Source organism: Oncorhynchus clarkii, chromosome 9, assembly GCF_045791955.1.
Source record: "Oncorhynchus clarkii lewisi isolate Uvic-CL-2024 chromosome 9, UVic_Ocla_1.0, whole genome shotgun sequence".
Taxonomy (NCBI): Eukaryota; Metazoa; Chordata; class Actinopteri; order Salmoniformes; family Salmonidae; genus Oncorhynchus; species Oncorhynchus clarkii.
Window position 1 is genome coordinate 46,814,464 of NC_092155.1, and position 17,201 is coordinate 46,831,664.

The following is a 17,201-nucleotide window of genomic DNA, read 5'->3' on the forward strand; positions in this document are numbered from 1 at the left end:
AATCCTACAATGTGATTTTCTGCATTTTTTTTTTTTCTCATTTTGTCTGTCATAGTTGAAGTGTACCTATGATGAAAATTACAGGCCTCATCTTTTTAAGTGGGAGAACTTTCACAATTGGTGGCTGACTAAATACTTTTTTGCCCCACTGTATGTGGGCCTATGTGTGGAGGTATCTTAACTCTGCATTTGTGTTACCTTTCAATTATTCACTATTTGTGTTAGTCTTGAATCTGTCAGGCTCCTCATATAGCTACCCAAATTAATATTTTGACCCGCTGCAAGTTCAATCGCTATGGTTCCTATTTTGATCTGATGAAACCTCTGTCTTTTCCCCTCAGGTTCTACATGGTTCTGATCCAGGGCCTCCAGATCTCTGACTTCATCTGCAGGCCCGTGCTTTCCAGCATCATCCTCAACTCCTCCTCTCTGTTCTGCTCCGACCTGAAGGGCGTCAACGTGGTGGTCCCCTACTTCATCTCAGCTCTGGAGACCATTCTGCCAGACAGGTGACAATACAATATCTATTGAAACAGACCCAATAGTATATTTTAAATAAAACCTGACTTTATTTGTCAGGTGAACAGGATATAGCAGATGTAAAACGGTACAGAGAAATGCTTACTTGAACGCTTTTCCTAACAAATGCGAAAGCTAAGTCAGATTTAAAAAATAATAATCACGCATGAATAAACAATTTAGCTGTTTAATAATTGGGGTACAATGACCAAAAACCAGACCATTCTGGTGCTGTGACCATCTGAATGCCATGGAAGTTGTCCCAGGGCTAATAATATCTGTAATGTTAGCTAATGCTATTTAATGGGAATTCCTTGAGCAACCATAGCAAAACAATTCAGATCATTTCTATGCTCTAGAAATTATAATTATAGGGTACTGTCCCCCTCTGCTACAGGGAGCTGTCTAAGTTCAAGCTGTACGTGAACCCCACTGACCTGAGGAGGGCTTCCATCCACATCCTACTGGCCATGCTGCCGCTCCCACACCACTTTGGCAACGTCAAATCCGAGGTATGGAAATTGTTACAACCTTGGCTTTTTTGTAAGTGTCTGGTGACTACATTACATCATCTAGTCTAGTAAAAATGTTTTTTAATATATATTATTTCCCAATACACTTTGATAAGAGTGATACCAGGGCGGCAGGTAGCCCAGTGGTCAGAGCATTGGGCCAGTAACCAAATAGGAATTTGTTCTTAGCTGACTTGCATTGTTAAATATAATGTGGTGGACACCAGTTCTGTTAACTTCAGTTGTAGTAATGCTAGCTTGATTTTGTGTTGTGGGTAGGGCGATCAATAGGATTGACTGATTTGATTGATGTGTAGGTTCTTCTGGAGGGGAAGTTCAGTGATGATGATGGGGCACCCCACGACCAGTCCCTTTCCTTCCTGTCCCTGAGGCTACGTCTTGTCAACGTCCTCATCGGAGCCCTGCAGACAGAGACGGACCCCAACAACACCCAGCTCATCCTAGGTCTGCCACTCAGTACCATTCTCTCTCTCTCCCTCTTGCTCTCTCTTGATTTCTTGTCTTTTTTTTTTGTCCCTTACATGTATTTAATTTATACATTTTCATCCTTTCAGGTGCAATGCTTAATATTGTTCAAGACTCTGCTCTGTTGGAGTCCATAGGTGCACAAACTGAAACGGTAAGGCCTTTATGATTTCGGTCGGTGTTGATATAAACCAAACTACCGTCATTGACTCAAACAAACAAATGGCTCAATGGAGTTGAGTTTGGAGGCTTTGCTAACGCGCTCTGTCTCCCTGTGTTTGTACGGTACCAGGGCAGTGTGGATGGGAGCCACGCGGGGCTGAAGGGCCACAGCCGCACCAGCAGTAGCTTCAGCTTTACTAGCGGGGGCAGCACTGGCACTGAGGCCACCAGCCCAGACTCAGAGCGCCCGGCCCAGGCGCTACTTCGGGACTATGGTAAAGCTAGTCCTTTAAAGTATAACTAGCTTTTTTTAGTACGATAACCATTACTATGATAACTGATTGTAGCCACGTCCCAGACTACAATAAGGACTTACTACATGCTAACTAGCTAGCGATAGCACAATTGCTATATATACTGTTACTATGATAACCGATTGTAACCAATAGCCATTTTCACAAGCAGGCTGCGGTAAGGTCAGACTAGGCATGCTATGTATTGTTTAGCACGATAGCCATACTACAATGATTTTATTTAGCGTATTCATTTCACTCAGATGTTGAATGTTGTTGCTGTTTCCATTCACAAGTACTGACACCTGGTCAATATTCTAGAAATGCAACTGTCTCAATTAACATCACTGTATTTGTCCATAGCCAACGTGGTGAAAGTGATATACAGAGTTAAAAAGCGCTGGGTAAAAATGATCTGTATGTGATGCAAGTACTACACTTGTTTGCTGTGATGCTGTGCTACTGGTCTTGAACTGGAAAAGACTATCCCTCAACACTATATTTGTTATAACTTTATCGCTCTCTAGGCAGTTATCTTAAAAAGCCATTCATTTTTTTGCTACTGTGTGAATTCTGTTTTCACCTGTTGAGTTTAACGCTTACTTCCGGTTTCTCACTGCATCTGATATTTCACATGATTAGTGTATCTTCTGTGTGCTGTGTTATGGAAGGCTACCACATGATCAGATCTTATTGAGGTCATTATTCAGATAACGAGTCATGGGGTGGTCCATCTGTGGTGGTGGTGTTTCGGGGTTTACATCCTCTAGCTTTTACAGATACTGCGGCGGGCCTCCTGGTGCGCAGCATACATCTGGTCACCCAGAGGCTCAACTCCCAGTGGAGGTCCGACATGAGCATCTCATTGGCCGCCCTGGAGCTGCTGGCTGGCCTGGCCAAGGTGACACCACAACAACGCATGCTAGACCTAACTACACTACACTAAACCTAACTACTGTACACTATCCTAACACAAGCTAGACCTTACTTCGAGATGAGGTTGGAGTATACTGAACTTTAATATATTCCAACTTTTCTTTCCCACCCCATCTCTAACCTAAGTACCCAAACACATTCCAGCTTTAACATGACTTAAAATACACCGGCCCCAACCTCACCCCAACACACAACCTACCTTCATTACGTATAAATCCATTATATTTTTATTATCACAACTGCACATGCTGAGACTTAACACCAGTCCACCACACCAGACCCAGCCACTACCCAACTTCCACCCAGCTGTAAAACACTCTTCTGCAAGGGATAACCCTCAATAAAAAGATAACACATTGAAAAGGAGTCTAAGGTTTAGCATCCACCCAACCCACTGTACATGTACAGCTAAAGTGTGTTTCTGGCTCTGTGTCCTTAGGTGAAGGCGTGTGTGGACTCTGCGGACCGTAAGCGTGCCGTCAGCTCAGTGTGTGGTTACATTGTGTACCAATGCAGCCGGCCAGCCCCCCTTCACTCCAGAGACCTCCACTCCATGATCGTAGCAGCCTTCCAGTGTCTGTGTGTGTGGCTGACCGAGCACCCAGACATGCTGGATGAGAAGGTTGGTCACCTCAGTCTAGACTGGATTCCAAGCCAGATTGTAAAAGTAAAATGATTCAGCAGATGGCCATATGCCATCTGGACAGTAGGGTGGAAAAAAGTCCTTGTGTTTTCTTGCGCTCACACCTGCACATGTTTTCTTCCTGGCACTGATTCTGCTGATAGCAGCTATTTTAAAGGAGGGTCTCCTCGTGTTATGAAACTAATATGTAGCTTGCTAATATTGATACCCTCGCTAATTCTAGGGGTCCGTAACCTGATTTAAGGTGTGTATGTGAGAAATCAGTGTATGAGGACTGTGTTGTATGTACCCAGGAGACAGCAACCTTACCTCAGGTCCAGAGCCAGCTAGCCCAAGCGTATTGACCGATATACATATACAGTTGAATTCGGAAGTGTACATACACTTAGGCTGGAGTCATTAAAACTTGTTTTTCAAGCACTCCACAAATTTATTGTTAACAAGCTATAGTTTTGGCCAGTCGGTTAGGACATTTACTTTGTGCATGACACAAGTAATTTTTCCAACAATTGTTTACAGATATTATTTCACTTATAATTCACTGTATCACAATTCCAGTGGGTCAGAAGTTTACACACGCTAAGTTGACTGTGCCTTTAAACAGCTTGGAAAATTCCAGAAAATTATGTCATGGCTTTAGAAGCTTCTGATAGGCTAATTGACATAATTATGTGGATATATTGAAGCAACATCTCAAGACATCAGTCGGCAAGTTAAAGCTTGGTCGCAAATGGGTCTTCTAAATGTACAAGCATACTTCCAAAGTTGTGGCAAAATGGCTTAAGGACCACAAAGTCAAGGTATTGGAGTGGCCAGCACAAAGCCCTGACTTCAATCCTACAGAAGATTTGTTGGCAAACTGAAAAAGCGTGTGCGAGTGAGGAGGCCTACAAACCTGACTCAGTTACACCAGCTCTGTCAGGAGGAATGGGCCACAATTCACCCAACTTATTGTGGGAAGCTTATGGAAGGCTACCTGAAACGTTTGACCCAAGTTAAACAATTTAAAGGAAATGCTACCAAATACTAATTGAGCGTATGTAAACTTCTGACCCACTGGGAATGTGATGAACAAAATAAATGCTGAAATAAATCATACTCTCTACTTACCTAAGACAGGGACTTTTTACTAGGATTAAATGTCAGGAATTGTGAAACTGAGTTTAATTGTATTTGGCTATGGTGTATGTAAACCTCCGACTTCAAATGTATACTAAAAAGGACATGTCCCAAACTAATGATTCAACCCAAAACCAAAGGCCACATGGCCACCAAGAAAATAAAAACCTGCAGCCTCTTGGCTCTGCAAGCTTGCACACTATTCGTCTCCCCATTGCCTCCACCTGTGGGCTTAATAAGGCTTAACACCCGCCACTGACCCGGTTGGTGCTGCCACCTGGGTATGGTGTGTGGAAGTGTATCCTGGTAGTGTGTTGCCTAACTGTGCTAACACTAAACTACCCACCATATCATAAGTGTAACACTTGCAATAACTGAGATATGTGGTTGTTTTCCCCCTGCTTAACCTAGTGGGATGCACTTACTGCAAGTAGCTCTGGATAAGAGGTTCTGCTAAATGACTAATGACAAATGTGTCATAACTGAACTTTTACACAGTAAAATGGCTTTGGCAGTAGGTCTATACTAAGTCCATTGTGTTTTATTCAACAGCAATGTGCCAAATTGCAATATGCTTTGTGTTACAGTGGATTTTAGAGTAGACTAACATTTTGTATACACTACCGTTCAAAAGTTTGGGGTCACTTAGAAATGTCCTTGTTTTCCATGAAAACATACATGAAATGAGTTGAAAAATGAAGAGGAAATATAGTCAAGATGTTGACAAGGTTGTAAATAATGATTTTTAATTGAAATAATAGTGTCCTTAAAACTTTGCTTTCGTCAAAGAATCCTCCATTTGCAGCAATTACAGCCTTGCAGACCTTTTGGCATTCTAGTTTTCAATTTGTTGAGGTATTCTGAAGAGATTTCATCCCATGCTTCCTAAAGCCCCTACCACAAGTTGGATTGGCTTGATGGACACTTATGTACCATACAGTCAAGCTGTTCCCACAACAGCTCAGTAGGGTTGAGACCTGTTGACTGTGCTGGCTACTCCATTATAGACAGAATACCAGACTTCTTCTTCCCTAAATAGTTATTGCATAGTTTGGAGTTGTGCTTTGGGTCATTGTCCTGTTGTAGGAGGGAATTGGCTCCAATTAAGCGCCGTCCACAGGGTATGACATGGCGTTGCAAAATGGAGCGATAGCCTTCCTTCTTCAAGATCCCTTTTACCCTGTACAAATCTCCCACTTTAACACCACCAAAGCACCCCCAGACCATCACATTGCTTCCGCCATGCTTGACATTTCTGCGTCTCACGATTGTTTTTCTTTGTGATCCGAACACCTCAAACTTAGTGTTGTCTGTCCGTAACACTTTTATCCAATCTTCCTCTGTCCAGTGTCTGTGTTCTTTTTCCCATCTGCTGTCAGTTGAGCACTTGTGAGGGGTCTGTTTCTCAAACTAGACACTCTAATGTACTTGTCCTCTTGCTCAGTTGGGTCCTCCCACTCCTCTTTCTATTCTGGTTAGAGACAGTTTGCGCTGTTCTGTGAAGGGAGTAGTACACAGCGTTGCAATTTCTCGTATGGGATAGCCTTCATTTTTCAGAACAAGAATAGACTGACGAGTTTCAGAAGAAAGTTATTTTGTTTCTGGACATTTTTTAGCCTGTAATCGAACCCACAAATGCTGATGCTCCAGATACTCAACTAGTCTAAAGAAGGCCAGTTTTATTGGTTCTTTAATCAGAACAACAGTTTTCAGCTGTGCTAACATAATTGCAAAAGGGTTTTCTAATGATCAATTAGCCTTTTAAAATTATACACTTGGATTAGCTAACAACATGCCATTGGAACACAGGAGTTCCATTAAATATCTGCCGTTTCCAGCTACAATAGTAATTTACAACATTAACAATGTCTACACTGTATTTCTGATCATTTTGATGTTATTTTAATGGACAAAGAATGTGCTTTTCTTTCAAAAACCAGGACATTTCTAAGTGACCCCACATTTTTCAACGGTAGTGTATGTGGAGTTAAATATGTGTAGCGTGATGCCTGTGTTTGACGTGCGTCTCTGTCAGGACTGTCTGATGGAGGTATTGGAAATTGTAGAGCTGGGTATCTCAGGCAGCAAGTCCAAACAGGAGCAGGAAGTGAGACACAAGGGAGAGAAGGAGCACAACCCCGCCTCCATGAGGGTCAAGGATGCAGCAGAGGCCACCCTCTCCTGGTGAGGCTCTAAATCCAGCACAATGCACTAAACACCTTGGATGTGTTCATTAGACACCAACTGGAAGGAATGTGGTTGATACAGGGTGGGACTACCCATACTTGTCCAATAAGAAATGCTGATTTTTGTTCTGATTCAAAAGGTTTTGCTACAGTGTGCTCTAAAAGAAATGACTGCATTTATGCTCAGAATTACACATGGTCCATTAATAACCAATCAAACAAATTATTAATGTTTGTTAGTCCCATCTGGGGATCAGTCTAGACTCTTTGAAACCACTATCTGTCCCTCCCCTCCCTCTCTTGTTGTTGTCCAGTATTATGCAGGTCCTGGGGGCCTTCCCATCCCCAAGCGGCCCGGCCTCTACCTGCAGCCTGCTAAACGAGGACACTTTGATCCGCTACGCCCGGCTCAGCGCCACGGGGCCCAGCAACTTCCGCTACTTTGTCCTGGACAACTCGGTCATCCTGGCCATGCTGGAGCAGCCACTGGGCAATGAGCAGAGTGAGTGTGGTGCGTGTCAAACCGTTTTCTAAAGCAATAATTCACTTTGGTTATGATTTACTGTGGTACTAGCACGGCTGTGGTGGTAGACGGTACGAGGCGAAGACCGCACCGCAGCCTTGTTTATAACCACAATAATTCACGCCCAGTCATGTATTATTGCTTTAGTAACGTTGTCCTTTATGGTATTTATGATTCTTGTCGTTCTTTATATTTATTTACAGTTTGTAATATTGTTGTAGTTGATGTTTGTGTTACTCAATTTGACTCATCTTGTAAAGTGAACAGTACTGAGACTGATACATAAATGCAAATAGGATAGTGTCTTATGACAGTGAGTAGGCATCTCAGTGGCAGGTGGCTAGTCAGGTGGCAATTTTGGCTCAAACTAGTAGTTGGTTTCCACTTTCACTGGGAGCCCGGTGTAACTGCTTCTGCTGTCTTCTCAGACCCCAGCCCGTCAGTGACGGTCCTAATCCGGGGCATGGCCGGCCGACACGCTTGGACTATGCAACTCTTCCACCAGCCCAGAGGAGCACGGGCCAACCAGAGGGTGAGAGGAGTTGGCCCACTGTGCCACCTTGGTCTGCCAGTTTTACACACTCACTCCGTACTGTAAGTGTGCTAGCATACTAAACTAATGGAGCCAACTCCAGCAACACCATCCAACAGCAGAATAGAGGCCTTCACCAAGAGCAGGCACCATCTGAAGCTGTCAAGATTAGACTACTCTCCTTTTCTTTTTTTCTTTTTTTTAACGAACTCACACACACACACACACACACACACACAGAGTGCCTTGCAAAAGTATTCATCCCCCTTGGCGTTTTTCTTATTTTGATGCATTACAACCTGTAATTTAAATTGATTTTTACTTGGATTTCATGTAATGGACATACACAAAATTGTCCAAATTGGTGAAGTGAAATGCTCCAGAGTCTGCAACACCACTAAGTAAGGGGCACCACCAAGCAAGTGGCACCATGAAGACCAAGGAGCTCTCCAAACAGGTCAGGGACAAAGTTGTAGAGAGTTGTACAGATCAGGGTTGGGCTATAAAACAAATTCAGAAACTTTGAAGGTCCCATGGAGCACCATTAAATCCATTATTAAAAAATTGAAAGAATATGGCACCACAACAAACCTGCCAAGAGAGGGCAGCCCACCAAAACTCACAGACCAGGTGCAAGGAGGGCATTAATCAGAGAGGCAACAAAGATAATCCTGAAGGAGCTGCAAAGATTGGAGTATCGGTCCATAGGACCACTTTACGCCATACACTCCACAGAGCTGGGCTTTATGGAAGAGTGGCAAGAAAATAGCCATTGCTTAAAGAACAAAATAAGCAAACACATTTGGTGTTTGCTAAAAGGCATGTGGGAGACTCCCCAAACATATGGAAGAAGGTACTCTGGTCAGATGATACTAAATTTGAGCTTTTTGGCCATCAAGAAAAACACTGTCTGGCACAAACCCAACACCTCTCATCACCCCGAGAACACCATCCCCACAGTGAAGCATGGTGGTGGCAGCATCATGCTGTGGGGATGTTTTTCATCAGCAGGGACTGGGAAACTGGTCAGAATTGAAGGAATGATGGATGGCGCTAAATACAGAGAAATTGAGGGAAACCTGTTTCAGTCTTCCAGAGATTTGAGACTGGGATGGAGATACACCTTCCAGCAGGACAATGACCCTAAGCATACTGCTAAAGCAGCACTCGAGTGGTTTAAAGGGAAACATTTAAATGTCTTGGAATGGCCTAGTCAAGCCCAGACCTCAATCCAATTCAGAATCTGTGGTATAACTTAAATATTGCTCTACACCAGCGGAACCCATCCAACTTGAAGGAGCTGGAGCAGTTTTGCCTTGAAGAATGGGCAACAATCCTAGTGGCTAGATGTGCCAAGCTTATAGAGACATACCCCAATAGACTTGCAGCTATAATTGCTGCAAAAAGTGGCTGTACAATGTATTGTCGTTGGGGGGTGAATACTTAAGGTTTCTTGTTTTTTTTTTGTCTTATTTCTTGTTTTTCACAATAAAAAATATTTTGCATCTTCAAACTTCAAATCTTCATCTTTACACATGTTGTGTAAATCAAAAAATCTATTTTAATTCCAGGTTGTAAGGCAACAAAATAGGAAAAATGCGAAGGGGGTTCATGCTTTCACAAGCCACTTTGTGTGTGTGTGTATATATAATCTCAGCAAAAAAAGAAACGTCCTCTCACTGTCAACTGCGTTTATTTTCAGGAAACTTAACATGTGTAAATATTTGTATGAACATAAGATTCAACAACTGAGACATAAACTGAACAAGTTCCACAGACATGTGACTAACATAAATTGAATAATGTGTCCCTGAACAAAGAGGGGGGGGGGTCAAAATCAAAAGTAAAAATCAGTATCTGGTGTGGTCACCAGCTGCATTAAGTACTGCAGTGCAACTTCTCCTCGTGGACTGCAACAGATTTGCTAGTTCTTGCCTTCCACCAAGGCACCTGCAAGTTCCCGGACATTTCTGGGGGGAATGGCCCTAGCCCTCACCCTCCGATCCAACCGGTCCCAGACGTGCTCAATGGGATTGAGATCCTGGCTCTTCGCTGGCCATGGCAGAACACTGACATTCCTGTCTTACAGGAAATCACGCACAGAACGAGCAGTATGGCTGGTGGCATTGTCATGCTGGAGGATCATGTCAGGATGAGCCTGCAGGAAGGGTACCACATGAGGGAGGAGGATGACATCCCTGTAACGCACAGCGTTGAGATTGCCTGCAATGACAACAAGCTCAGTCCGATGATACTGTGACACACCGCCCCAGACCATGACATACCCTGCACCTCCGAAACAATACCGGTCCAGAGTACAGCCCTCTGTGTAACGCTCATTCCTTTGACGATAAATGCGAATCCGACCATCACCCTTGGTGAGACAAAACTGCGACTCTTCAGTGAAGAGCACATTTTGCCAGTCCTGTCTGGTCCAGCGACATTGTTGCCGGTGATGTCTGGTGAGGACCTGCATTACAACAGGCCTACAAGCCCTCAATCCAGCCTCTCTCAGCCTATTGCGGACAGTCTGAGCACTGATGGAGGGATTGTGCGTTCCTGGTGTTACTCGGGCAGTTGTTGTTGCCATCCTGTACCTGTCCTGCAGGTGTGATGTTCGGATGTACCGATCCTGTGCAGATGTTGTTACACCTGGTCTGCCACTGCGAGGACGATCAGCTGTCCGTCCTGTCTCCCTGTAGTGCTGTCTTAGGCGTCTCACAGTACGGACATTGCAATTTATTGCCCTGGCCACATCTGCATCCTCATGCCTCCTTGCAGCATGCCTAAGGCACGTTCACACAGATGAGCAGGGACCCTGGGCATCTTATTTTTGGTGTTTTTCAGAGTCAGTAGAAAGGCCTCTTTAGTGTCCTTAGTTTTCATAACTGTGACCTTAATTGCCTACCGTCTGTAAGCTGTTAGTGTCTTAACTACCGTTCCACAAATGCATGTTCATTAATTTTTTTTTTTTTTTTTGAACAAGCATGGGAAACAGTGTTTAAACCCTTTACAATGAAGATCTGTGACGTTATTTGGATTTTTATGAATTATCTTTGAAGGACAGGGTCTTGAAAAGGGGACTTTTCTTTTTTTGCTGAGTTTTTATTTATTTATATATATATATCACACACATATCCCATCTTTTTGGTAGCTGTTTACACCAGCAGTTAATACTAATACTAAACAGTAAAGAATACACCATTGTTATTAAAATTAACACAACTGTATATAATAATTCCTTGCTCTCCTACAGCAGGTGTTTGTCCCTGAGGGCCGCCCAGGGCCTAACAATGACGTGGGGATTCGCTACACTGTCAAGCAGAGGCCCTTCCCTGAGGAGGTGGACAAGATCCCCCTGGTCAAAGCCGACGTCAGCATCCCAGACCTGGACGACATCGTTAACAAAGAGGTGAGATGGACCGAACCGCACCACGACCCCAATAGTTAGGATACCATAGGGTAAAGTGCCAAAACTCTTGATAATCCTACTTTTCTTATCCTCCCCTTCACGACTAACAATTTGAAAGTACCTTGATAGGTTTTCATGTTAGTTCTTTCACCTATCCAGTTCTTTCAACTATCCATGGTCATGAAGGAAGGAAAGAATGCAAGTAGAGGAGGGTAGGTGAGTGTATTTGAACACAGTCCTTATCAGTGCTAAAATGTAGTGCAATATAAGCTATTTCTAAAGTGAATGACTTTTTAAGAGAAAATTTGGCACAGAGCATAAAGAGAGTAAAATGTGTTTATGGAGACTTAATATTATTTGGGTATATTGTTGTTGTGGAGTCAAGTGTCTTCTATGAACTGACAGGATGAAGCGAGTGTGACATACACACTGAAGAATAATCACCCACATGTGAGTTGTCCGATCTTTCAGGAGTCTGAGGCAGGTCAAAGGTTAACCAGATCACTGATGGGTGGAAAATGGAGAATACTCACATTATGTTATTCCCTAACTATCTAATCTGGGTTACTGGGGGCTCTATTATATCAATGCCAGAACACTGTTGTTTTGCCTTAATTATGCTATTCAGATATTAATAGAGCCCTTAGACTAACATTGATCTGTTCTTGATTTCAGTGGTTTTGGTAGAGGTATGGTTGTGGCAGAACTTGGTTTACTTGCATTGTTTAAGATTATAGGGTGGGTACAGTTTCAGGTACATACACTAATATATTTACAAACCTTATACAATGTGAGGTTTGAGTGTGTGTCAGGATTGGGGTCAATTTCATTTACATTGTGACTCACCACCTGGATTCGGTTTTATGTTGCAACATTTTACATTTTGTTTTTTACATTGGATAAAAGTAGAGACTGCTACAAAATGGTATATCACACTGCATTTTTGAGGAACAATGGGGAAGTAATTCTGCTTTGAATTTGATAAACTTGTAAACTCACTTTTGAGAAAATGGCCTTTGAATGTTTTGGTATCTAGTGAAGAGCTCTTTGACTACACCCATTCAGCATTGTTCACACCCTCTTAAGCTTTAGCCCCACCCATCTCGTTTCGCTCGCGGAGCGTTTAGAGTGCAAACTTGATGCTCTGGCAGATGATTTGTTTACCTCTGGATAAAATGAAAATAGCCTGAGCAGCTCTGCTAGCAACAATTTCATTACGCTTTTTTGCGACGTTTACTGACACCGGCCATATTCATCGGGTGTTGTACACTTTATTTTATTTATTTAACCTTTATTTAACTAGGCAAGTCAGTTAACAACAAATTCTTATTTTCAATGACGGCCTAGGGACCGTGGGTTAACTGCTTGTTCAGGGGCAGAACGACAGAACAGGCAGACAGAACAGATTTGTACCTTGTCAGCTCGGGGGTTTGAACTTGAAACCTTCCGGTTACTAGTCCAACGCTCTAACCCTAGCTTAAGACATGTACAGTGGGGCAAAAAAGTATTTAGTCAGCCACCAAATGTGCAATAATTTGCAAATAAATTCATTAAAAAACCTACAATGTGATTTTCTGGATTTTTTTCTCATTTTGTCTGTCATAGTTGAAGTGTACCTATGATGAAAATTACAGTCTCATCTTTTTAAGTGGGAGAACTTGCACAATTGGTGGCTGACTAAATACTTTTTTCCCCCACTGTAGCTAGCTAGCTAGGTAAACAATGAACCTTGCTAGGTAAACAACGTGTAAGATCACACACATCACGTAACGTTAGCTAGTTAAACAACAATTAACACAGTGGCAAATCATGCCGTTACTACCCTGCATGAATATGCTGGGAGCTAACCAACCAGGTTGAATGTTATCTAGCTAACATTAGGCTCTAACTAAAAAAGCAAACGGCTCTGGGATATGAATAATATCAGATAGGCAGCCAGCTAATGTTAGCTAGCTAGCTAACAATAAACTTTAGCTTGAATTAAAACCACTTCCTGTCAAAATGAGAAACGTGTAACATCTGAGAAATTAGCTAGCTAATGCTAGCCTATCTTACCTGTATACATCATCATGCGTGATGGACGCGTTTCCCTGTCACGAACGCCATGCCACAATTGCCCTTAGTTTGAAGATGTAATCCGGAGGCAGATGTTTTCTCCATCGCTTTAGCTATCATACTCTAATTCCGCAGATTTCAAAACTTAATCCTCCAGAAAGTGGAGAGCAACACTTATGCAGCTCCACTACACACTACATTAAAAAAAGGCTGCATTTGACAGGATTACCAACACAGACCGACCAGCTCAAATAGACAGAACCTTTTCTATATGGCAGATCAATCCTCTCTCCTCTCTCTGCATGTCCAGCCCGCTCATTACCTCAGCCAAACATGGCTAGTGGGAAAGTTATCTTTTTCTGTGGCTTAACCAACAAGGCTCATAATTTAAATATTGTTATTCGTATTTACAGATGACATACAAGTTTGTTATTAAGGCACATCAAAGTTCACATGTTCGAGAAGGCATTTCTGCTAAAAAACACTTTTTTTTTTTTTAACTGTCTCCTGTGAAGTCGTGACCTGCGACATACGCCTAGTTTCCTGAATCGGGTCACAATTCAGTTAAGACATTTTGTTTCATAGGAATTTCAGTTTACTTCCTGAATTTAAATCAAATTTAACCTAACCCTGGTGAGTGCTTTGCATCCTTATAGTTGCCTCCAGTCACACAAACTTGACCTTGTCCGACCTCCTCTCAGCTGGGGATGCAGCATGATAGGCTGCGCAGCATGATGACCAAGCAGATTGAGTATGAGTGTTCCCTGGAGCGCCACAGCGAGGACGTCTGGAGTTCCAAGTCATTCCCAGACCCCCTGACTGACTGCAAGCCCCCTCTGCCCGCCCAGGAGTTCCAGACAGCCCGCCTCTTCCTCTCTCACTTTGGCTTCCTATCTCTAGAGGCTCTGAAGGTTTGGAACTGTAGTTTCATAGTGTTCAGAACTGAAGTTTTTGTCAGTGGTTGGGAACTGTAGTTTGTCAGTGGTTGGCCACTGTTGTTTATGGAAAATGTTATAATTTATCTCAATTCTATGTTTGGTCTCTCTGCCTAGCCTTCTGTCAGCTACCGTCTTGCCTTCACCTATCGCAAAATCCAGTTTCTGGGTTTGATTGAAAAGGGGCCATAGCTCTAAAGCATGACCTGTTCACGTTGTACTGACTCTCTTACTTCAGGAACCGGGCAACAGCCGTTTACCCCCTCACCTCATCGGACTGGAGTCCTCAATGCCAGGGTTCTTTGATGACATCGCCTACTTGGACCTGTTGCCATGCCGACCTTTTGACACTGTCTTTGTGTTTTACGTGAGGGCGGGACAGAAAACCAGCCACGAGGTGAGAACTTATTACTTTTGATTAATTTTCTCATGCCAGTTTACACTGTTTGTATTGATCCACTGTGTTATGCATTGTGATTGGTAGATCCTGATCCACTGTGTGAATGATACATTGTAATTGGTAGATCCTGAGGAACGTGGAGACGTCGTCCAGTGTCCAGCCCCACTTCCTGGAGTTCCTGCTGTCTCTGGGCTGGCCCGTGGATGTGGGCCGGCACCCCGGCTGGACCGGACACCTGGACACCAGCTGGTCCCTTAACTCCTGCAGCAGCGACAACGACTCACAACAGATAGGTGTGCCACTCACCACAGGGGTCGTAACCGACATGGAACCCAGGCTATTGGTGCATCTCAGGGGATTAGCTTTTAAAGCTAAAACATGTGCATGGGTCTCAGTAAAAAGTTAAAAGATGAAGATCTGGGCGTATATTGTCAGTGTGATACATTCACCACTGAAGGTGTTCGCTCGCTGAGCTAAAGCCAGGGCGATGTCTTGGTTGACTCAGGCTATAGATACAGCATAACAAAGATTATTATTGTAATTCTATGTCTCGGTCAGGGTGAATAGGTAATGCTTCATAAAGCCAGGGTGATAGCCAAAAGATGTCTTGGTTAGCCCGAGCCATAGTACACATTTTCTTATTCTAATTCTATATCTCAGACGAGGTAAGTATGTAATGTTTCATATTTTGCTCTGTCGCCATAGAGGAGGCAGCTCCACCGGGGGACACGGGAGGTTCTGTATTCAACGGGGAGAAGAAGGTGCTCTACTACGCCGACGCTCTGACTGAGATCGCCTTTGTCGTTCCATCGCTGACAGACTCCGGTCAGCATTTACAAATGCTCGTATTTTGTATTTAAATTGTCATTTTATTTTGTCTTAAAGGGACATTACATTAAGGTTTGTCAGATGTTTTCAGACCTCAAAAGTACTCTGTCAAGATGAGTCCACTTACCTATTCCATTAATTTTGGATTGTGGCAGAACAGATGGCCTGGGACGTGGTCTTATGTTAATGGTAGATCCCTTTTGAAGTGTAAAACATCTGACAAACTTTGATGTTTTTATTGTTGTTGTGTAATGTATTTTTAATGCAGCCTATGTGAAGATACAGTTTTGCCCATCCCTGGGTGGCTGATAGCTGTTTTTGTGTTTACAGAGGATTCCTCGGTGCACAGTGACTCTACAGTGGAGGCGGACACACACACAGACCTGCCTAGTTTAGTAAAACAACCCAAGCTAACACTGGAGCTCTTCCCCAACCACTCAGACAACCTAGCAGCTTCCCAAAGGGTAATTAACCCACAATCCTACATTAATAATAATATATACCATTTAGCAGGCACTTTTATCCAAAGCGACTTAGTCATCTGTGCATACGTTTTACGCCATGCTCTACCAACTGAGAGGACTGATTCAACCGGGTTTTCGTAGTGGCATGAACCATCAAGTCTAAGATTTGTCTGTTTTTTTCTGTTCTGTTGATATATATATATATATATATATATATAAATAAAACTTTGTTGGCCTATATAGCCAAAAAATATTTCAAGACTTAAAGGCCCAATGCAGTCAAAAATGTGTTTTTTTTCTGTGTTTTATATATATTTCTACACTGTGATTGCAATAATACTGTGTAATTGGGAAAATTATGATGAGCTGTTTGAAAAAAAATCCCACCTGTTTTGGTGGGATTGAGTTTTGGCATGCCTGGCATTAAAGGAGATACAGTGCCTTGCAAAAGTATTCGGCCCCCTTGAACTTTGCGACCTTTTGCCACATTTCAGGCTTCAAACATAAAGATATAAAACTGTATTTTTTTGTGAAGAATCAACAACAAGTGGGACACAATCATGAAGTGGAACGACATTTATTGGATATTTCAAACTTTTTTAACAAATCAAAAACTGAAAAATTGGGCGTGCAAAATTATTCAGCCCCCTTAAGTTAATACTTTGTAGCGCCACCTTTTGCTGCGATTACAGCTGTAAGTCGCTTGGGGTATGTCTCTATCAGTTTTGCACATCGAGAGACTGACATTTTTTCCCATTCCTCCTTGCAAAACAGCTCGAGCTCAGTGAGGTTGGATGGAGAGCATTTGTGAACAGCAGTTTTCAGTTCTTTCCACAGATTCTCGATTGGATTCAGGTCTGGACTTTGACTTGGCCATTCTAACACCTGGATATGTTTAGTTTTGAACCATTCCATTGTAGATTTTGCTTTATGTTTTGGATCATTGTCTTGTTGGAAGACAAATCTCCGTCCCAGTCTCAGGTCTTTTGCAGACTCCATCAGGTTTTCTTCCAGAATGGTCCTGTATTTGGCTCCATCCATCTTCCCATCAATTTTAACCATCTTCCCTGTCCCTGCTGAAGAAAAGCAGGCCCAAACCATGATGCTGCCACCACCATGTTTGACAGTGGGGATGGTGTGTTCAGCTGTGTTGCTTTTACGCCAAACATAACGTTTTGCATTGTTGCCAAAAATAT

General features: G+C 42.9%; 1 protein-coding gene across 5 annotated transcripts in view; it reads left to right on the forward strand.

Annotated features, from left to right (window-relative positions):
• The window catches only part of LOC139416421 (ral GTPase-activating protein subunit beta-like), a 41,670-nt gene that overhangs the window by 19,660 nt on the left and 4,809 nt on the right, over nt 1–17,201 (forward strand). For 3 of the 5 annotated variants that reach the window (XR_011635094.1, XM_071165017.1, XM_071165018.1), the window contains exons 11-26: nt 342–509; nt 917–1,031; nt 1,349–1,496; nt 1,607–1,671; nt 1,810–1,954; nt 2,752–2,873; nt 3,348–3,530; nt 6,706–6,854; nt 7,171–7,358; nt 7,808–7,911; nt 11,168–11,323; nt 14,080–14,289; nt 14,552–14,710; nt 14,838–15,006; nt 15,419–15,538; nt 15,872–16,005. Coding sequence is in view for 4 of the 5 variants with exons in the window: in XM_071165017.1 (XP_071021118.1) it covers nt 342–509; nt 917–1,031; nt 1,349–1,496; nt 1,607–1,671; nt 1,810–1,954; nt 2,752–2,873; nt 3,348–3,530; nt 6,706–6,854; nt 7,171–7,358; nt 7,808–7,911; nt 11,168–11,323; nt 14,080–14,289; nt 14,552–14,710; nt 14,838–15,006; nt 15,419–15,538; nt 15,872–16,005 (2,335 nt within the window). In the remaining variant the exon portion in view is untranslated. The remainder of the gene's footprint in view (nt 1–341; nt 510–916; nt 1,032–1,348; nt 1,497–1,606; nt 1,672–1,809; nt 1,955–2,751; nt 2,874–3,347; nt 3,531–6,705; nt 6,855–7,170; nt 7,359–7,807; nt 7,912–11,167; nt 11,324–14,079; nt 14,290–14,551; nt 14,711–14,837; nt 15,007–15,418; nt 15,539–15,871; nt 16,006–17,201) is intronic. The other 2 variants (XM_071165019.1, XM_071165020.1) reach the window with 1 other exon arrangement.